The sequence below is a fragment of the Leucoraja erinacea genome, chromosome 8, assembly GCF_028641065.1.
Source record: "Leucoraja erinacea ecotype New England chromosome 8, Leri_hhj_1, whole genome shotgun sequence".
Taxonomy (NCBI): domain Eukaryota; kingdom Metazoa; phylum Chordata; class Chondrichthyes; order Rajiformes; family Rajidae; genus Leucoraja; species Leucoraja erinaceus.
This window is the reverse complement of record NC_073384.1, coordinates 41,685,616-41,708,124: the sequence shown is the minus strand read 5'-3', so window position 1 is coordinate 41,708,124 and position 22,509 is coordinate 41,685,616. Positions and strand designations below refer to the sequence as shown.

The 22,509-nt window shown below is 42.4% G+C and overlaps 1 protein-coding gene across 1 annotated transcript in view; it reads right to left on the bottom strand.

The window, feature by feature from the left end:
- Positions 1 to 22,509, bottom strand: part of LOC129699616 (WD repeat-containing protein 64-like) — a 77,031-nt gene that overhangs the window by 1,453 nt on the left and 53,069 nt on the right. Inside the window, exons 15-21 of the mRNA XM_055639574.1 lie at positions 16,857 to 16,959; positions 14,564 to 14,625; positions 11,990 to 12,102; positions 5,350 to 5,532; positions 4,496 to 4,604; positions 2,511 to 2,591; positions 1,847 to 1,969 (exon numbers count right to left, since the gene is read on the bottom strand). Of these exons, the coding sequence (XP_055495549.1) occupies positions 1,847 to 1,969; positions 2,511 to 2,591; positions 4,496 to 4,604; positions 5,350 to 5,532; positions 11,990 to 12,102; positions 14,564 to 14,625; positions 16,857 to 16,959 (774 nt within the window). The remainder of the gene's footprint in view (positions 1 to 1,846; positions 1,970 to 2,510; positions 2,592 to 4,495; positions 4,605 to 5,349; positions 5,533 to 11,989; positions 12,103 to 14,563; positions 14,626 to 16,856; positions 16,960 to 22,509) is intronic.

Below are 22,509 nucleotides of genomic sequence, written 5' to 3'. Positions count from 1 at the left end.
ACTTTGAAAAATTTTCTGCGATCAAAAATTGGTCGCAATGGAGAAATTCGATAATCCTGTAGTCGTAGGTATAGGTTTCTAGAGGTTTGTCAGAATGCTGCCTGGAGTACAGGGCATTGGTTATAAAAAGAGATAGTCGCAAAGTGCTGGAGTATCTCAGTGGGTCAGGCAGCATCTCTGGAGAAAAAGGATGGGTGACGTTTTGGATCGGGATCCATCTTCACAGTCTTCAGAGGTCTGAAGAATGGTCCCGACCCAAAAAGTCCTTTATCCTTTTTCTCCAGAGATGTTGCCTGACCTGCTGAGCTACTCTAGCACTTTGTGCCTATCTTTGGTATAAACAAGCAACTGCAGTTCTTTGTTTCTACAAATTGGCTAAAAAGAGAGGTTGGACAAACTTGGATTATTTTCTCTGGAACTGCAGAAGATAAGAGGAGGCCTGTTAGAAGTATATACAACTGGGAGAGACATAGATTATTTTGAGGCATTATTACATTGGCTAAATTAAAATGTGGCAAATATTCTCCAATTTATACTTCAAATTTAGAAATGGGCAAAACATTAAATTGTTTTGCATCAACAGTAGAGAGATAACTTTAAACATTAACTCTTTTCATGAGTTTTTTCATCAGCACTTCTCATGTATGACAGAAAGTTTCTAAAACTGGACATTCTGAAACTGGTCATTTAGTTATATTTGACACTCCAAGTCTGGTTTCATAGAGACTGGTGAAAAGTGATTTTATTTTTTTAAGAATATGAAATAATAAACAACAATAAATACAGAGAAGGAACGGCAGGTGGTGGAATTTTGAGCAAAACACGAGTGCGGGTGGGACTCAGTGGATCAGGCAACATCTATGGAGGGAAATGGATCGGCGACGTATTAGGTAGGGACCCTTCTTCAGACTGAAGAAGATTCCCTACCCAACTGTACAGGGTTATCAGTTCTGACCTAATTCTACCTCATTGGAGATCAGCAGACTAATAGAACATTACTGACCTTATCTTGCACTAGATATTATTACCTTTAACATTGTGGATGATTAGATTGTAATCACGTATAGTCTTTCCGGATGTAACAAAAGCTTTTCTGTTTTGTTTATTTTATTAGAAGTTAATACAGTACAAAACAGTACAGTGGAACCTAATTTTAGGTGCCAACTATGTAATACCGTAATCCATTCTATGTACAACCTCTAGTTTTATGTTATGAAAAGAAAGTAAGCAAGACAAGAAAAAGAAAACAATAGAAAGAGGAAAAAGTGGAAAAATAGATGGTTGAGAGTAGAAAAACGTGAAGTGTGTATATAAAAAATAAAAAATAAAAAGAAAAAGTGGAAAGTAGAAATAGAAGAGAAGGCCCCTTAAAAGAGAATTTTTCAAATCTGTATTCGGAGATGTAGATCTATCCGCGTCATGAACTGAAATCAGCAATCTTTATGGTACCGCTGCATCACATGATTCCAAAAAGTCGATGAAAGGAGACCAACTCCTTAAGAATTGGTCATATTTATCTATTAGTCGGAGTCTCATTTCTTCAAGGCGTGCTAACAAAAGCTTTTCACTGTACCTCAGTGCACATGACAATAAACAAAACTAAACATACATCATCTATCCATTCCCTCCACAGATGCTGCCACACCAGCTGAGATCCTCCAGCACTTTGTGTTTTACATGACAATTAATAAACCTTTTTTACAGAAAAACGGCGCAAACTGCTGGAGTAAATGATTAAGTCAGGCAGCATCTCTAGAGAAGATGGATAGGTGACATTTCACATCAGGACCCCTTCACAGAACTTTAATATCCATTTTATTCTTGACTATTATTCTATCTGACTTACTGTTTTAGTGGTTGAAATGGTGGCTCTCTTTTCTCTTGCAAAAATGTTATGGAGGGAGTCACGACGTTTTTCTTCAGGAAATTTTATGTTCTTAAATTGGTCCACTTGGAATAAAGGATCCATCTGTGAAAACAACAAGACGTTGAAGAATTAAACCAGGTGTAACTTTCTGTCTCACTCATTTAGTGAATAGTTCACCATCTGAAATAGAGTCATAGAGACATACAGAGTGGAAATAGAGCCTTTGGCCCAACTTGCCCACACTGATGTTTCTTAAACATTGCAATAGTTTCTGCCTCAACCATCTCTTCCTACAGCTTGTTCTATACACCCACCACCCTTTATGTGAACAAGTTACAAAGAGGGACCATCTAATGGTCTAATGAGTACTTTTATAACTTTGTCAGCACCGGATACGTGGCGACTCTTTGTGTACTTGGTGTGCATTATGTGCAAAAACAACAAATTTCACTGTACCTAGGTACATGTGACAATAAAGTACTGAATTATCGAATCATATTTCATTCTCGGTTAAATCAATTTTCAAAGGCATAAGTATTTTGCAATTGGATATCTGGTGAAATATACGCCATTGAATTAGACTTCATTTAACAGCTTATCAAGCATGTCATTTGCTCTGTAAACACAATGAGGATTATCTTACATTGTACACGGGAAGAGCCCGAAAAACTGCTCCCTTCGCTCTGGTGCCTGATGTGGAACTTTCCATTGGTTTTTGTTTTAGCTGTTGGGAATCAGGCAGTAAAGAATCATTCATTACATTTTCATTTACCATTAAAACATGCACAAATGATTGGAAAATGATTGATGAATGAATCACTCCAACCCAGTGCTGCCACTAGGACAAAGGGCATTTAAGACCAAGTTAAGACTTTACCACTTTTAACAACTTTGCTCTTGAAAGACACAAGATGGCACCAGAAACATGGCAACCCTTGTGTACGGTCTCAGTGTAATCTACCATCTTACACTCTTGTACTTAAATATGATTGTGCTGATGAATAGTAAGATTTTACTGAACCACAAGAAAGGAATTTCACTGTACAAAGCTACATGTGGCAATAAAGTACCATTGAACCATCAAATGAATGCAATGCCGATCAAAAGAACTGCAGTGATATTCCAGAGCTCACAACCTCTGCTGGAGGCCTGATCGCAATGTTACTAGAAACACTTTCTAAAGCTTTAAACAAACCATCAAAGCATTATGGTCTGCCAAAGATGCATGTTGCTGATGGTAAATTACTTTAGTTTAGTTTATTGTCACGTGTACTGAGTTAGTGAAAAGCTTTTGTTGCGTACTAACCAGTCAGCATAAAGACAATACATGGTTATAATCAATCCATTTACGGTGTACAGTTACATGATAAGAGAATAACGTTTAGTGCAAGGTAAAGCCAGCAAAGTCCAATCAAGGATAGGCCGAGGGTCATCAAGGAGGTAGACTTCATTAACCTGACTGTGCATCAGATCTTAGTTTGGTCAGCATGTTATGGGATATATGTTGTCAAGGTTTGGGCACCATGTTATAAGAAAGATGTTTTCAAGCTGGAAAGGATGCAGATAATTATTTATTCCTTGGAGCGCAGGACGATGAGGGGTGATCATATAGAGGTGTACAGAATCATGCGAGGAAGAGGGTAAAATCACAGAGTCTCTTGCCCAGAGCAGCTGAATCAAGAACCAGAGGACATAGGTTTTAAGTGAGGTGGGGAAAAATTTAATAGGAACCCGAGGGGTAACGTTTTCACACAAATGGTGGTAGGTGTATGAAACGAGCTGCTGGTGGGTGTATGGAACGAGGAAGTAGTTGGGGCAAGTCCTATCGCAACATTTAAGAAGCATTTAGATAGGTACATGGAGGGATATGGGCCAAACGCAGGCAGGTGGGACTGGTGTAGATGGGGGATGCTAGTCAGGTTGTGCCGAAGGGCCTGTATCTCAAAAGTTAAACTTAAGTAAAGTATACAGACAGGATTGAAGATGAGACAGTTGTTTTTTGTTCATTTGGGTCAGGTGTGCATTTTTGGAGAGAGAGCTCATGATAGCCAAATTTAAGTAAAATGTCACCTGTACAAATGTCAATAAAGAAATAAACAATGGCAAAAGGCAAGAGTCATGGGCGTTTAATTATCATATGCACTGGGAACAGAACATGTCTGAAGAAGGGTCTCGACCCGAAACGTCACCCATTTCTTTTCTCCAGAGATGCTGCCTGTCCCGCTGAGTTACTCCAGCTTTTTGTGTCCATCGATTTAAACTAGCATCTGCAATTCCTTCCTATACATTGAAATTTGCTGCAGCTTAACAGATACATTAACATAACAACATAACAGATAATTATATAATAAACAATATAATAAACAGTAAATTATCAATTACACTGGATAACATAATAGTGCAAGCAGATGTACATAGTTTATTCTTATATAGAATACAAAGTATTTTCTCCATACACTATTGAGAAAAACATGTTGATGAATGCAGGAATTGGGAAGGGAAGGTGTAACCATTTGAAGGTGTAGTCTGGGGAGGTGTAGTCTGGGTAGATATAAATCTTGCTGTGAGAAAGAATATATTTATTACGGGACAAGTGAAACAGTTGTTAAAACAAATTTTGATTCCTACCCTTGGTAAAGTTATCGATTTGAAGAATTTCTTGTCCTGATCTACATCGAGAGCTTTGCGCTGTAGCTGCAGCTTTATTAAATAACCTTCCCGATCAAATGGTTTCCATCTAAATCAAAAACCAATAAAAACAAGTTGACATCTAGGATGAGTTAAATTAAGTTGCTTGGTGCAATTAGATGGTGGACATTTTAACTGCATTCAAACTCAATGATGGTATGCATTTATGGCACCGAAGTAGAGATGGTTCAAATCCCTAGGTGTAAATATCACCAGCCAGATTGAAGCAATGGCCAAGAAAGCACACCAACGCCTCTACTTGTGCAGAAGCTAGCCGCCCACTGCATATACCCAAGTATTGCAGTCTGAAGCCTTTCTGATGTGAAATACCAAGGGTCATTGCAATGAGGGGGAAAGAAAGTACTACTCGAAATCCAGCCTCAAAATTCAGATGGTAAAGCTAATGACAGATGGTAAAGCTAATGCCCCCAGACTATCTTGGCTTGCCTGTCAAGGTACTATGATGAATGCTTTTAAAACATGATTAAATAAATTAGAAAAATAAACAATGGTATAGGTAACGCATCAAATGGTGTAGAATAATTCTATTTTAGTGATACATTTTCAGAGGTTTCAGGTGAAGAGATACACTTACTACATTCCGTCTGAAGAAGGGTCTCGACCTGAAACGTCACCCATTCCTTCTCCCCATAGATGCTGCCTGTCCCGCTGAGTTACTCCAGTATTTTATGTCCATCTTGGTTTAAACCACCATCTGCAGTTCCTTTATACACTTACTACATTGTCACGTATTGCAAAAATATTGCAGCCCAATGCATTATTTATCATCTCACCTTTTCCAATCCAACATCAAAGGGTAGTCCAACTGGTCTGCCTTCTGGGATTGCTTTGATTTACTCTCCACTGGGGCTTCAGTTATGTCACTGGGTAAAACAAACTCACTGGGATTCGTTAGAAGTAAAGAACTGTGTTGTCCAAAGTATCCAATATAATGGCCATTTAATGAATACCAAACCCTGGATAACAAACAAACAATTAATCAATTGATATTGTTCATTCAAAAACAAAAACCTGTCACATTAGTATATCTTCCTAGGTGTCTCTGTGCTCAAATTCATGTTACAAACATAAAGGAAAGGGTTTGTGTTGCAATTCCCCTAAAACCACCCAACTAGTTTAGTCCAAAGAAGGGTTTTGACCTGAAACGTCACCTATTCCTTTTCTCCAAAGATGCTACCTGACTCGTTGGGATACTCCAGGATGTTGTGTAGTTTAGTTTAGTTTAGTTTAGTTCAATTTAGTTCAGTTTAGTTCAGAGATATTAGGAAACAGCATGGAAACAGGCCCTTTCGTCCACCAAGTCCGCGCCAACCATCGATCGCCCGTTCACACTAGTTCTACATCCTACAGACTAGGGTCAATTTACAGAAGCCAACTAAACTACAAACCTGCATATGTTATTGGAATGTGGGAGGAAATTGGAGCACCTGAAGAAAACCCAAGGGAGAACGTACAAACTCCGCACAGACAAGTGTTAATATTGGCCAAATGAAAGACACCAAAAAATGGAGGATCTTGGTGCACTTGGTGGTTAGCACTCCTTTGGGTTAGGGGCCCATAAAACAGGGCGAGGAGTGGCCCAAAACATGCTCCTAGGTGGCAGACTGCAACTGCTTTAACGAGAGCCTGACGCGCTTCATTGGGAGAGGGGTGGCCGACTGCCCAGATTTGGTATCCAATTGGCGGGGTATTGAAACACAGTTCTGGTCTACGTATTGATCTATCTTTGCCCGGAGCGCTGATTGGAAGGTGCGTTCTGAAAATCGGCATCAACTGCCAGCGTGAAGATGCTAGACGCTAAACCCTCAGTCCCCAGCAGGGGGGGGTGTCTGCATGAAGGTGTCTGAGTCCCTCCCTGGAGTGACGACGAGGAACCTCATATAGGTACTGGGCTCGGTGGATAGAATATAAATTGGCTGAGAATACTCTAGTCCATTCGAGATTCTTTTCATTGGGCACAATCAGAATCAGATTTTATTCGCCAAGTATGTTTTCCAACATACGAGGAATTTCACTGGCCAGGTCAGTCATCCAATTAAAAGCAACAGATTCAAAAACATAGTTAACATGAACATCTATCACAATGACTCCTACGCATTCCTCACTGTGATGGATGGCGAAATAAAGTTCAAGTCCTTACTTCTTCCTTGGTCGGGGGCCTCAAGCCCTCCGTTGACGGGATGGTCTTGACTCCCATAGCCGGCGGTGTTCGGGCCCTCCACGTCGAGGTGTTCAGCTCCTGCATCGGGGGGTTGTCAGCTCCCCCACGCCGGGCGATCAAACCTCGTGTCGGGGCTGGACGAACCTTCTGCGGCGTTGGAGCTCCCGACTTGCCTCTCCCGAGACTGCGAGCCCTTGTTGGTAAGTCCACGGTGGTCATGGTGGGAGTGATCCCAGGCAAGGGATCTGCTCCGATGGTAAGTCCGCGCCCCGCAGTGGGGCTCACGACAGTCTGAGGCGGCTCCCAGCTTCAGCGTTGGTAGGCCGCAGAGCCCGGAGAATGTGATCCGAAAAATCATCACATCTCCGGGAAGGTAAGAACATGAAAAAAAGTTTCCCCCGATCCCTTCCCCCCCGACCCCACATTAAACAAACTGAAGAACATAAAAACAAGCTTTAAACGGACGCTAAAAATAACAAAAAGTTGAAAAAAACAAACAGATTGCGGCAGGGCTGGCCATCTCCCTGGCGCCCCTGGTGATAATTTAGTTTACTTAGTGAGCCCGCGTATGTATGCACAAGATTGATTAGTAGGACTGGGTCCCTAAGTATCACTTCAATTAGCATTCTTGGTTATGACCACTAGGTGAATCTGTTAACAATCAGACACATCTTCAGTTGTGTACTTCAACGTCACTGGGTGTTTTGGCCTTTTCTCACAAGACACCCTCAGTCGAGGCAGGCCCACCGCAGGTTGATCAGACCTGGTTGTGTGTCTTATTGTTAGCCTCTAGATGGTCACGTGGCAGCCCAGACAGCATCTTTCCTGTTCAGCGGAGTTCGAGAACGAGTCCAGATTTGCAGAAGCAAATTTCTAAATACAGAATTTCACATTGAAGTTCTGCCCGTACGGTAGAATTCAAATTCTGTGTAGATAGAACTTCGAAGTTTGTGCATGTCTGTGATCGATTCCGAATAGCGGCTGATCAACAGTGAATAGTAACCCTCTGATCGATTGTTGATTAGTACCTGATAGCAAAGAGTACCTTAGAGACGGGAACCTGATTTACTTGATGAAAAGTAATCCGAATGCGAAGGGTACCCCTAATTCTGTAGATCTTAGAGAGGAGGATAGAGGTCCCCCTATAGAAGTCCAGTCTTAGCGTGAGGATAGTAACATTCGGGAGGAAAATACATCATTTAAGGAGTAGTACCCCTCAGCAAAGAGTAACCTAGGAAGGGGAAAACCTTCGGTTTCGGAGGGAGAGATTCACTATTTGATAACAGCGTGACGTGGCATTGAGATCGAGTGTTTGTAAACTGTGCACTAGTGCTTTAAATCACTTTTGCAAATTGTAAAAATCTAGCTTTTTGGATTGTTATCGGATCCGAATTGTGTAAATATCTTGTGTATGTAAATAAATTTAGAGTGTATTAAGATTTAGAAAGTTAAGATTTAGAGTGTGCTAAGTTTGCGGACCGCCATTTGTATGCTGCTTGTGCCAGTGTTTAAGGATTTAGATAATTGAAGTAAAAGTGTGTTTGAATTAAATATTTGTAATTGTTTAGATTGTAGCATTGTGAGAATCCGATTTGTAGCGGTTCGATCAGGGTTTGTACTCTTTCGATCGCTGTGACAGGGAAGGAGTAATTCCGCTGACCAATTGCGCCACGAGGAAGATTTATTAGAATGTAATTTACCGTCGTAGCAAGTGGATGTTTGTGATTTATGCAGGAGTGTGGTCAGGTATACTTCTAATAAGTGGAATAATTTCCTTTTTGTGTTCAAATTTGCTTACGTGTTTGGAGTTCATTTGCATGTGTTTAGATTGAGGTCGGGGATAGGAAACAGGCTGCAAGAACGTGTGCGATTTTGGTTGGTTGTTTCCTGGAGCATTTTGATTTGAATATTGTTTAAAACGACTTTGGCATCTTTGAATTTAGATAGGGAGATTGTAAAGAGGTACGAGGAGCTTGAGAGTTGTTTCCATATCCAATAGAATGGGGAACCACACAAATAAAGATATGACCGCTGACTCAGAAAGTCCTTTACAAGAAATATACAGTGAATTTCCACCAAAAGCTGACCGATTACGAATTCTTTCCGGATCATTAAATAGAGAATTAGGGAGCGAATTATGGCCCAGAGGGGGCATTGATACAGTAAAGGGATTGAAATACATTGAGCAGATTATATGGCAATGCAGTGATAATACAGAGGCAAAGGAACTAATTGAATTGTGGAGAAATTATTATGAGGACAGAAAGCGAGTAGAGCGGAGGAAAGAATGGCAAGTTGGAAGGAAGCAACTCTAAAGCGGGGGATAAAATTAGAAGATACTGAAGCATTTGAACCTCCAGGTAGCCTAAGGGAAGAGCCTGACAGTATTAAAGATAAAGGGAGAAGGAAATCTTTCACAGAAAGACTGGCATCCATAAGTTTTAAGCGTGAGGATCTGATGGTTGGCACTGGTTACGAGGGGGATGACGATGATTATTTAGAAGATTGGGAGAGTGTTAGAATTAGGAATTCACGTCCACCACCTCATTCCTCTTACGAACCCTATACCTTAGATGCACATTGCGGAGCTCATGACGGGAATAGACAATCAAATCTCAGGGCACAAACTTCCTTAAACCCGACCGCTCCGGCCATTTACACACAGTTCTAGAATTCACGGTACCAGATGCCAGACTAGAAAAAGAACTACATTTGTTAAGGAGAAAGAAGAGCATACCCCTAGACAAATTGAACAGGCAGTTAAAGAAGGAAATAAATCATTTAGAAAGTACCGTGAATCCCCTGGTGAAGGGGAAGATACATCTGGGGGTGAGACAACAATTGAAGAAGCTGAGGTAGATCCTGAAGCTAAACAAACAACTCTTAGACAGTTCCCTGTAAGGGAAATGCCTATTCCTTCTTTTGATCCACCAGTGAGTGCAAATAATCCCCGTACAATTAGAGTCTATTCCCCATGGAAGCCTAATGAACTGATGGCTATTTTAAGTCAAAATAGCCATCAATGATGGTGATCCAACAAATAATTACCCCAAGTGAGCATACCAGAATTCCTAACGAATTTAAGGACATCCGTCGCATGAAGCTCTTGCAAATATAATAGCGGACAATGGTGCAAGGAGGCATTTGAGAACTTAAAGAGATCATTGATGCAAGCTCCGGCATTGGGAAGGCCATTATACGATCGTCCTTTCCAGCTGGATTGCGCCACTTCAGTACTAACGCAAAAGCATGGGGATAGACATAGACCAGTTGCATATTACTCCTTCAAATTAGATCCAGTAGCTAGGGGACATCCTGTTTGCACTCAAATCTTAACTGCAATCTACAATGGTTTACAATCAGCTGCTAATTTGACACTCAAGCAGGAAATTGTAGTGTAGTTTACATTCGGTATCGGTATTGTTGGGGCAGCTTCAAACCCAGCACTTGACAATGGCCCGCCAAAATAAGTATGAGATCTATCTGTTGAACAATCCAAAATTACAGTTCAAACATTGTACATTGATTAACCCAGCCTCTTTTCTTATTTCACCCCAGAAGAGCAATTAGATGCAGGACACGACTGTCTATTTGTCATACAGGAAGAAACATCAGTGAGGGAGGACTTGAGGGATGTACCCGTGGAAGACCCTGACATCACCTTATATGTGGACGGGAGTGCATCCATTGGAGCAAGGGGTGAGAGGTTGTCTGGGTATGCCATTATTAATCAAAAGACGGAGATTGTAGAAGCAGTTGCTTTTGAATCATCCTATTCAGCACAACAAGCTGAATTATTCGCTTTTATTCCAGCTTGCTTTATTGGGGAAGATCTAAAAGTAAATATTTACACTGATTCTTGATATGCATTTGGCGTGGTGCATGATTTTGGATAATTATGGAAAAATTATGGGGTATTCCTAACTTCTGCAGGAACCCAAATATCACTTAAACAATTGGTGACAAATTTATTGAAGGCCTTAAAGCTACCCAGACAAATCTCTATAATGAAATGTAGCGCCCATACTAAAGGACATACACCAATAGATATTGGAAATTGTAATGCCAATTTAGTAGCCAAGAAGGTATCGTGGGAACATAAGGTGGTGGTACCTAAAATGATGAGGCAGACTAAAAGTGTAACTAACAAGTCCCCTTTGAAGAAACTGATGCCAGTCATCCAAGAAATCGTTTGATTACAAGAAGAGGCTACTGAAGGAGATAAGGAGAGATGGAGACAACTGAGATGTGTACTGGATTGTATGACCATGCTGTGGACCACTCCAACAGGGCAAACTTGCATGACAGACTCATTAGCCATATGGGTTATTGAATGAATGCACTATGCAACCCATTGTGGTGCAATGGCAGTAGGTTAGCACTCTATTAGCTACTTGGTGGCATCCAAAATTACAATCCTTCACTCAAAAGGTAAGCAGTCTGGTCTGCCAGTAATACAATCCAGGGAAAGGAATGGGGTGTGAAGGAGGGGTGACACCAATGCTCATGGGTCCTTTTGAGACATTGCAAATGGACTATATTGAGTTAGAAAGATGCCAAGGATATAAATACATTCTTGTCACAGTCTATGTACTCAGCCGGTAGATCGAAGCATACCCAACCCTTGACAATAAAGCAGCTACTGTTGTCTAGGTGCTAATGAGAGAAATTGTCCCAAGATTCTGCATTCCCATTCGACTTAGCTCAGATAATGGTCCACACTTTATTGGACAAATCAATAAAGAATTTTGTGAACAGCTGGGGATCTAACAGCAATTACACCGTGCTTATCGACCACAGGCTGCTGGACTTGTAGAAAGGGCAAACCAGACCCATAAAACTAAATTAGCCAAATTAAAGGTGGAGACTGGACTTGAATGGATTAAATTACTCCCAATAGCCCTTTCAGATGTAGTCACGCCGGCAGGGAAATCTAGATTAAGCCCAGCTGAAATTATTCGATATACAGAGTTTGGCTATACAAAGTTTGTACGTTCTCCCCGTGACCATGTGAGTTTCCCCCGAGTGCTCCTGTTCCCTCCCGTAATTCCAAAGAGGTACAAGTTTGTAGGTTAATTGGCTTCAGTAAGAATTGTAATTTGTCTCTGGTGTGTAGGATAGTGCTAGTGTATGGGGTGATCACGGGTCAGTGTGTACTCGGTGGGCCGAAGGGCCTGTTTCCACGCTAAAGTAAACTAAGCGATACCACATCATGCAAAAGTAGTGCATTTAATGTCAATCCAGTTACACACCTGACAGAAGAATCTACCGATGCAGAAACAACAACATTTACGTGCTCCAAGAAGACGATGCTGACTATTGACAAAATATGAGCTCTCCAGCTAATGATACGATGTATGGGCTCCTGCAAAAATATAGTAAAGATGATCTTACGTAATTCCAAACCTCTTTGCAATTTTCAAATTTTAGTTTAGAGATACAACGCGATTACAGACCCTACTTCCCACCGAGTCCGTGCCGACCAGCGATCCCCATGCACATTCACTATCCTCTACACTAGGGACGATTTACAATATTTTACCGAAGCCAATTAACCTACAAACCTTTGGAGTGTAGGAGGAAACCGGAGTACCCGGAGAAAACCCATGCAGTCAAGGGGAGAATGTACAAACTCTATTCAGATAGCATCCGTAGCCAGGATCAAACCCTGGTCTCTGGCGCTGTAAGGTAGAAACTCTACCGCTGCACCACCGTTTGATACAGAAATTTGAGCAAAGGATGAGAAAGGGTTGGACAGTCTCTTTTTTATCCTTTCGAGTTCATAAGGATGGAGGTGGAACTACTGAATTGCTTTGGTAAAGATCCAGCATGAAAACAATGGGCCAAATAACCTCCTGTGAACATTTCATAAGACCATAAGAGATAGGAGCACAATTAGGCCATTCATTCCATCGAGGCTGCACCACCATTCAATGATGGCTGATCTATTCTTCCCTCTCAACCCCATTCTCCTGACTTCTCCCCATAACCCTTGACAGCCTTCCGAGCCAAGAATCTATTAATCTCTGTATTAAAAATGCCTAATGCCTTGACCTCCTCAGCTGTCTGTGGCAGTGAATTCCATAGATTCAGCACCCTATGGCGAAATAAATTCTTCCTCATTCCCATTTTGAAAGTACGGCCTTTTATTCTGAGGCTGTGCCCTTTGGTCCCAGACTCTCCAATTACTGGGAACTTACTGAAAATCATTCCATGAGTCTGTAATTATCACTCATCAACTTCTCTTCAACTCGTCCCACTTCCTCCACATCCATGGGCAATTGTATGAGCCGCAGCTGTGGTCGAACAACCCTTGTTCTAGGCGTACAATGGCCCTATCCCCATACTCTATCCCTGTTACATTGACGACAGCATCGGGACTACCTCCTGCACCGATGGATAACTCACAGACTTTATTAACATCATTACCAATTTCCATCCTGCACTCAAATTTACTTGAACCATCTCCGACATCTCCTTCCATTTATTGATCTTACCATCTCCATCATAGGAGATAGACTATTGACAGACATCAATTATAAACCTACTGACTCCCACAGCTATCTAGACTACACTTCTTCCCACCCTGCCTCCTGTAAAGATTATTCCCCGCTCCCAATTCCTCCGTTTATGCCGCATCTGCACCCAAGATAAGGTGTTCCATACCAGGACATCCAAGATCTCCTCATACTTTAGGGAATGGGGATTCTCCTCTTCTCTCATAGATGAGACCTTCACAGGTGTCTCCCCAGTAGCATGCAGCTCTGCTCTTGCTCCCCCTCCCCCTGGTCGCAACAGAGACAGAGTCCCCCTAGTCCTTACCTTTCCCCCCCATCAGCCGTCGCATACAGCACATAATCCTCCAACATTTTCACCATCTCCAAGGGTATCCCACCACCAACCATATCTTCCCATCTCCAAACCTTTATCTTTTCCGTTGAGACTGTTCCCTCCGCAACTCCCTGGTTAATTCATCCCTTCTCACAAAAACCACCCCTTCCCCAGATACTATAATTTCACCTGCAATCGCAGAAGATACAACACCTGTCCCTCTATCTCCTCCTTCGACTCCGTCCGAGGACCTCGACAGCCCTTTCAGGTGAGACAGAGGTTTACTTGCACCTCCTCCAACCTTATCTACTGTATCCGCTATTCCAGGTGTGGAGTCCCATATATCGGCGAGACCAAGTGCAGGCTCGGCGATCGTTTGGCTGAACACCTCCGCTCAGTCTGCCTAGGCCTACCTGATCTCACAGTTGCTAAATACTTTAACTTCTCATCCCATTCTCATTCTGACCTTTCTGTCCTGAGCCTTCTCCATTGTCAGAGTGAGGCCCAATGCAAATTGGAGGAACAGTACCTCGTACGTCGCTTAGGCAGCTTACACCCCAGCGGTATGAATTTTGACTTTTCTAACTTCAAGTAGCCCTATCTTTCCTTCTCTCTCTGTCCCTCCGCCACCCCAGTTCTCTGACTAGTTTCACTGTCCTGATTAATTTTACTGATTACCTTGTCACGTTCCACTCAGCTAACAATGAACCATTCTACATTTCAGCCTCATCTGCTTTGATCTGCGTTTTCACACCAGATCCCTCCATATCTCCAGACTCCCTCTCCCCTGAAGGATCTCAACTCGAAACATCCCCCATTCCATCTCTCCACAGATGCTGCGTGTCCCGCTGAGTTACTCCAACATTTAGTGTCTATCTTTGGTGTAAACCAGCATCTGCAGTTCATTCCTACACACTTCCTTAATTATCACGCAATTACATTCTCAACAACCAATTCCTTAACTGAATTTAGTTAAGTTAAGCAACAAAACATACCTTATTCGGTGCAGATGGGTTGTCGAACAATGGTTCAATATCCCAAATTATTATGTATCCCTCTGTAAGAAAACACATATTGGTTAATTTTAAGACACATACCATCTTCTAGCTTTCGATTCCCCTACAATCAGTATGAAGAAGGGTCTCGACCCAAAATGTCACCTATCTATGTTCTCCAGAGATTCTACATGTCCTGCTGAATTACTCCAGCACTTAATGTCCTTCTGAGATAATAACTACCTCCTACGTGCATGAACGGCAGTTATACACTTTGGAAGGAAGTATCACTTGATATTTAATCTGTTTTTAAGCTTGGATAAGCTAAGGACAACATAGATGGAGATAGATGTCCTCAAGATGGAGGGATAATGAAAGCAGATATTGATTGATTGAAATACACAGCTTGGAAATAAGCCCTTCGCCCCAACGAGTCCACACTGGCCATCAATAGTGCAATGGGTCAAGGGTTCAATGATGCTTTATTGTCATATGTCGCATGGTCAGAAGTACATTTGGACAGGCATTAAAAGATATTTGGATAGGTATATGGTTAGGAAAGGTTTAAAGGGATATGGGCCAAATGTGGACAGGTGGGACCAGTGTAGATAGGGCATCTTAGTCAGCATGACAAGTTGGTCCGAAGAGCCTGATTCTATGATGTATGACTCTGACTGCATAGGTACAGTGAAATTCCTTTTTTGCACACAATTCTATGTTATTAATGTTTTCAAGTTAAATGTGTCACCATGGGCACTTCAATGGCCCCACTTATGTCTGCCTTTTGGTTAGTTACATTGAACAGGCCTTGTTTCAGGCGCACTCTGGCCCTATCCCCCGACTCTCAAAAGAGAGTTCGATTTAGCTCTTAGTGCTAAGGGTATCAAGGGATATGGGGAAAAAGCCAGAACGGGGTACTGATTTTGGACAATCAGCCATGATCATATTGAAAGGCGGTGCTGGCTCGAAGGGCCGAAGGGCCGACTCCCGCATCTATTTTTCTATGTTTCTATGCTTCTAACTATTCTCCGCTACATCAATGACTGCTTCAAAGCTGCTTCCTGCACCTGTGCCGAACTCATGAACTACATTAATCTCACCACTAACTTCCCCCCTGACCTCAAATTCAACTGGAAGAAGGGTCTCGACCCGAAACATTACCAATCCATGTTCTCCAGAGATACAGCCTGATCCGCTGATTTACTCCAGCATTTGTGTCCTTCTATGTTATCTCACTTTCTCACCCACTCGCACATACTATACAGTGGCCAATTGATCTACATCTTTGGGATGTGGGAGGAACCCAAAGCACCTTGAGAAAGTGGTCACAGTGAGAACATGCAGACTCCACTCCAAGGTCAGTATTGAACCTGGGTCTCTGGCGCTATGAGGCAGCAGCTGTACCAGCTATGCCATCCATTTCAAGTCTCTTGCTGCTGTTGACGCCATCTACACTTCACACTGCCTCGGCAAGGCCACCAGCACAATCAACGACCAGTCACATCCTGGACACTCCATGTTCACCCCTTTCCCATCGGACAAGAGGCACAGAAGTGTGAAAACGCATACCTCCAGATTCTGGGACAATTTCTTCCCAACTGTATCAGGCAACTGAACCACCCTTTCACCACCTAGAGAGCAATCCTGAGCTACCATCTACCTCATTTGAGACCCAAGGACTAACTTTAATCGGACTTTATTGGTCTTAATCTTGCACTAATCGTTATTCCATTTACCTGTATCTGTACACTGTGGACAGCTTGATTGTAATCATGTACGGTCTTTCCACTGACTGAAGAGCACTCAACAAAAATAGCTTTTTACTGTACCTCAGTACAGATGACAATAAACTAAACAAAACTAAAATAAGATAGACACAAAATGCTGGAGTAACTCAGTGGGTCAGGCAGCATCTATTGAGAAACGAGTCAAAACTGTGGACGGCTAGATTATAATCATGTATAGTCTTTCCGCTGACTGGATGGCACGCAACAAAAAGCTTTTCACTGTACCTCGGTACACATGTGAACAAACTGAACTAAACTAAAACAAACTAAACTAAACCTAGCTAAAATAAACTAAACAAAATTAAACTGTAATGTTTTGTGTTTTATCATACTGCTTGCAGTCCTCATTTTCTCTGGTTGATCATAGTAGGGTGTTAATGGAGGCTAACTTCAGTCAGTTCAACCAATTTTAATGCAGATTATTGATCTGAACAGAACACACTTGCTTAAGACAAATACAGACCTGCGTGCGTGTAAAGAAAGTTGTTGAGGATGAATCAACTTACTGTGATTTCCAGCTACGACAAGAGACGTTGTTTCACCGATTGAGATTGCAGTGATAGGATTGCAAAACTGAAGGGTGGGCAAGATCTTATCCAACTGTACACCCTGCAAGAGAATGGAAAAAAAAACACAATGGTTTGCACTGCATAATGCAATCAGAGTGTGATATTTCAGAAGCGCCAGTGTACCACTGTAGATGTATGTATGTATCAGGCCTCCCCTCATATCACTTGGACTGGATGCCAACAATGGCCCATTGTGGGTTCCACCTTTCCTTGATCATCATTGCTGCCTTTGATCTGTTCTTTTGCATACCTTTCATTCATTTATTCTATGTACCTTTTCATATCTCATGTATCTCCCTCCCTGTCTCTTCAGCTGAAAGGAGTTCACACTAAACTTCAATCACCCATCCAGTCGAGTCCCATGTTATCCCACTTTCTCATTCACTCCCTACACACTAAGGGCAATTTACAGAGGCCAATAAACCTACAAAGCCGCACGTCTTTGGGATGTGGGAGGAAACCGGAGCACCTGGAAGGAAACCCATGTTGTCACAGAGGGAACATACAAACTCCAAATGGACAGCACTGGTAGTCAGGATCAAACCCGGGTCTCTAGCGCTGTAAGGCAACAGATCTAGTAGCTATGCCACTGTACCACCCCATCCAATTTCCAATAATAAATTATTAAATTAGAATTTGAAATTTCCAATTACAAAACCTAGATCCATACAGTTAACCCATGGAAAGTCAGAGCTACAAGTAAGACAAGAGAGAAACATAGATTCACCTTGATTGAATGGTAGAGTAGACTCGATGGGCCAAATGGTCTAATTCTGCTCCTATGACATCAACTCATAGAGCATGCCTTTAGAAAAAAGATATGGAGGAATTTCTTGAGTCAGAAGGTGGTGAATCTGTGGAATTCATTGCCACAGATGGCTGCGGAGGCTAAGTCATTGGGTATGTTTAAAGCAGAGATTGACGGGTTCTTGATTAGTAAGAGTGACAAAGGTATGAGAGAAGGCAGGAGAATGGGGTTGAAAGGGAAAAATAGATCAGCCATCACTGAATGGCAGAGCAGTCTCGATAGGTTGAATGGCCTAAATCTGCTTCTATGTCTTATAATGTTAAAAAAAAAAGCACATTTGTGAGATAATGCATAAATGGAAATGCTCTTGAAAGACTACAGATGGTGCCATTGCAAAACAAATCAGTTAGTACTCAATAAATCTCATAGCACCATAGGGGAAATATAAACCTGCTATCAAGAAACAAGTTGTGTCCATTTTACAAATGTGGACATCCATCCCTAAACAGCACAATCACATCAGTTGTCCATAATTTTCATTTCATAGTCAGGGTCATTGTCTGAAAAATGCAAACTACCCCGTTTACATTCACGATGACCACATTGTACTGCAGTGAGGTTACTGAGTCCATTTGAAACCATCATGTCCAGTAATAAAAAGGAATTATAGCAAATGTGGTATAAACCTAAATATTTGGTAAATTGTGTCTATACCAAAGGTAGACGCAAAGTGCTGGAGTAACTCAGCAGGTCAGGCAGCATCTCTGGAGAAAATGGATAGCTCATATTTTGGGTCAAGACCCTTCTTCAGACATTTTTTAGAACTTCTTGTCATATATGAGCATATTGATTGAAAATAACAGTGTAAACAGGCCCATTTTCCATCGGGTCCATGACGACTATCGATCACCCATTCACACTTGTTCATTTATCCCGCTTTCACATCCGCTCCCGACACACCAAGAACAATATACAGAGGCTAATTAACTTACAAAGATGCACTATATTTAATTGAACTTTACTGGACTTTATCTTGCATTATACATTATTCCCTTTATCCTGCATCTGTACACTGTGGATGACTTGATTGTAATCATGTATAATCTTTCCGCTGACTGTACAGCACGCAAGAAAAATGCTTCTCAATGTACATCGGCACACGTGACAATAAACCAAACTAAACTGAACTAAACTAAACTAAACTAAACCAACCCAAACTAAACAAAACCGCTGGCCATTATAAAAATCTGGTCCACAGCAGGGTCTGAGCAACACTGTGCAAATGTTCCTATTGTATTTAAGAACATTGAGCAACTTTGGTGCTGCAGACTATAGCAGCCAGAGACATGTCCAGTGTCCCATCATGCTCTGGGAGGATACTCTGCTGGTTGGAAGAGATACCAGGTGCAACAGAACCAAGAAGCACAGCGAAGGATGTTCATATAATCAATGCCTCTTCAGTGTCAGTTCAGGTGTCTGGGGTCTGCTCCGCCATTTGATAATGGCTGATCTATGTTTCCCTCTAAACCCTATTTTTGGGCAGCACATTGGCCCAGCGGTAGGGTCGGCACTGCGGCGCAGCGGTTAAGTTGTTGCCTTACAGCGCCAGAGACCTAGGTTTGATCCTGACTACGGATACTGTCTGTACGGAGTTTGTACGTTCTTCCTATGACCACGTGGGTTTTCCTCGGGAACACCGGTATCCTCCCACACTCCAAAGATGTACAGGTTTGGGGGTCAATTAGTTTTGGTAAAAAAAAATTAAATTGTCCATAGCATATAGGATAGTGCTAGAGTACGGGGAGATTGCTGGTCGGCATTGATTCAGTGGGTCGCAGGATCTGTTTCCACAATGTATCTCTAAAGTCTAAAGTTTCGATTTATTTTTTCACGTGTAGTGAAAAGGGTTGTTTTGCATGCTATTTAAATAAATCAGATAATATTATCCATAAATACAATCAAGTCAAATTCGTGAGTGATAGGTAGAGTGAATGGAAAGATGTAATGTGCAGAATATAGGTCTATATAGGTCGTTATAGTGCAAAAATTCCAGTCCAATGTCCGCAATGTGGTGGGGAAGAATTGCAGTGCCCTAGCTTATGGAAGGACCATTTGGAAGCCTGATAACAGAGAAGAAGAATCTGCTGGAGCTCACTTTCAAGCTTCTGTACCGCATGCCCGACAGGAGTGGGGATGAAGATCATAAGACATACGAGCGGAATTAGGCCATTCAATCCATTGAGTCTGCTCTACCATTCGAACATGGCCGATTTACTTTTCCCTCTCAACCCCATTCTTCTGCCTTCTCTCAATAACCCCTAACACCCTTATTAATCAAGAGTGTATAAATCTCTGCCTTCAAAATATCTTAAATGCCTTCTCCCCAAGCTTGTCCCACAAAGATCAGAGACTGGAATGGATGGAGCCGGTGATGACGGATGTGAGGAGCAAGGCCATGTTCCCCTAGAACATATCTGAGAAAGCCAGCCTGAGTTTTCCAGCCCTGTGAGCTACCCATTGTAAACCATCCAACTGTGAGCTGTACCAAGGACAGAACGACCAAATAGGAACTGGCATCTTGTGAAATGGACAAATTGGTTAAATCGCAAAGCACAAACAATCTGATAATTAAGGAACTGAATTTGAAGTTAAATAGAGACATATTCGGATGGGAAAGGATCAAAGTTGCAACTGTGTAAATGGCAATAAAGAACGAAGCAATGTTTGGTCAGTATGCAAAGACCCCGGATGCATTGCGACACGGTAGATGGCTCTCGCGATGCGCCGCGACACTGAAGGAAGAAAGACCTAGTGGGCCGCACGAGGCCACGTGCTGCCGCAGGCCTAGATCGCCGCCGTGAAGAAGGACCTGGCGGGCCAAGGCCTACAGGTGGGAAGCACTGAAACTGTCAAGCTCAACCCCAAAGGCAGGAGAGCAGAGGAGGAGGGAGCCGCTGGAGACAATAGACAATGGACAATGGGTGCAGGAGTAGGCCATTCAGCCCTTCGAGCCAGCACCGCCATTCAATGTGATCATCCACAATCAGTACCCCGTTCCTGCCTTCTCCACATATCCCCTGACTCCGCTATCGTTAAGAGCCCTATCTAGTTATCTCTTGAAAGTATCCAGAGAACCGACCTCCACCTCCCTCTGAGACGACGGACGCGAAGAGTTGGCCAGTGAGTTGAGTTGTTTGGACTAATCGCAAATAAAGTATAGTTATTAGGCGAATACAATGTCTGGTTTTATTATGTGCTGCATTTAACTGCAAAAAAAAACGTACAATGAGTCACTCAAAGCAAGATCCAGAGTGCATGTTGCCTATTAAGGGAGAATTCATTTAATTTATTGACCAAACCCCACCTTCTGATCTCGGACTCAGTGACTAACAGGAGAGTAGCTACTGGTTTATACTGTGGAGCAGTTATATTCTTCTCAAATCTCCTTGTTTGATGAGTTTATATCCCTGGACTCCTGCCCACTACATTTTATAACTCAAACATTATGGTTCGTTTTGAGTCTTTTATAGAAGGAAAGGCTCAACCGAATGTTAGTTATTGTTGGCAAATGTCGCAATGGAACATCAAGCAAGATGAAAACACAGGGTCTGGATTTCCCGATTTCTAACTGTTTGCTTAAGAGGTCACAATAGTGAGGTGGCATTCACAAGATCTAAGCAGTTGTTTCTTGATTTTGATCAAAAGTGGGAGGTTGGTTCTGGTGCTTCAATAAGATAGTGACAGCTTCATAACAAACCTGTCATTGCTGTAAATATTATTAAGGTTCAACCTTAAAGTGCAGAAAATGACTAAATATAGAATAGCAGACATTTAATAAATGTGAGCATCATCTGAAAGAAGAAGATGAAGGGATTACAAGTAACGTTAGCAAATTTGCAGATGACACAAAGCTGGGTGGCAGTGTGAACTGTGAGGAGGATGCTATGAGAATGCAGGGTGACGTGGACAGGTTGGTGAGTGGGCAGATGCATGGCAGATGCAGTTTAATGTGAGGTTATCCACTGGAAGCAAAAACAGGAAGGCAGAGTATTATCTAAATGGTGTCAAGTTGAGAAAAGGGTAAGTACAACAGGTCCTTGTTCGTCAGTCAATGAAAGTAAGCATGCAGGTACAGCAGGTAGTGAAGAACGTACAAACTCCATACACATAGCACCTTCGAACCCGAACCCTGCGCGACAAGGTAGCAATTCTCCCGCTGTGCCACTGTGCCGCCAAGTCAATCTCTGCTTTAAAAATACCCAAAGTCTTGGCCTCCACAACCGTCTATGGCAATGTTCAAGTTCAAGTTCAAGTTTACATTTATTGTCACATACCCAATTGGTATAGTGAGATTTGGGTTGCCATACAGCCATACGAAAAAAAAGAACACAATACACGATAGAGTTGAACATAGACATCCCCACACAGCAGAATCAAAGTTTCCCCACTGTGAGGGAAGGCAATAAAGTTCAGCATCTTCCTCCTTGTTCACCCGTGGTCGGGGACCCCAATGTTTCAGGCCCTCTCGCCGGGATGATCGAAACTCCAATGTCGGAACGGAGAACACTCTCAGCGGTTTGGAGTCTCCGAATCGGCCACTTCCTAACGGAGACCGCGGCTCCTGAAGCCCACAGACCGTGCTGGGCGGAGATTCACACTGGCGCCCTCGGCAAAGGGATCACCAGGACTCTGCGATGTGGTTCAGTGCCACTCACAGCTGGAAGCTCCGTACCACAGCTCCACGATGTTGAAGCAGCAGGCCCAACACTCCGGAGCTTCAACAAGCGATCCCCAGTAACTTGGCATCGCCTGCTCCTCTCCGCGATGTTAATCCAGTCGCTG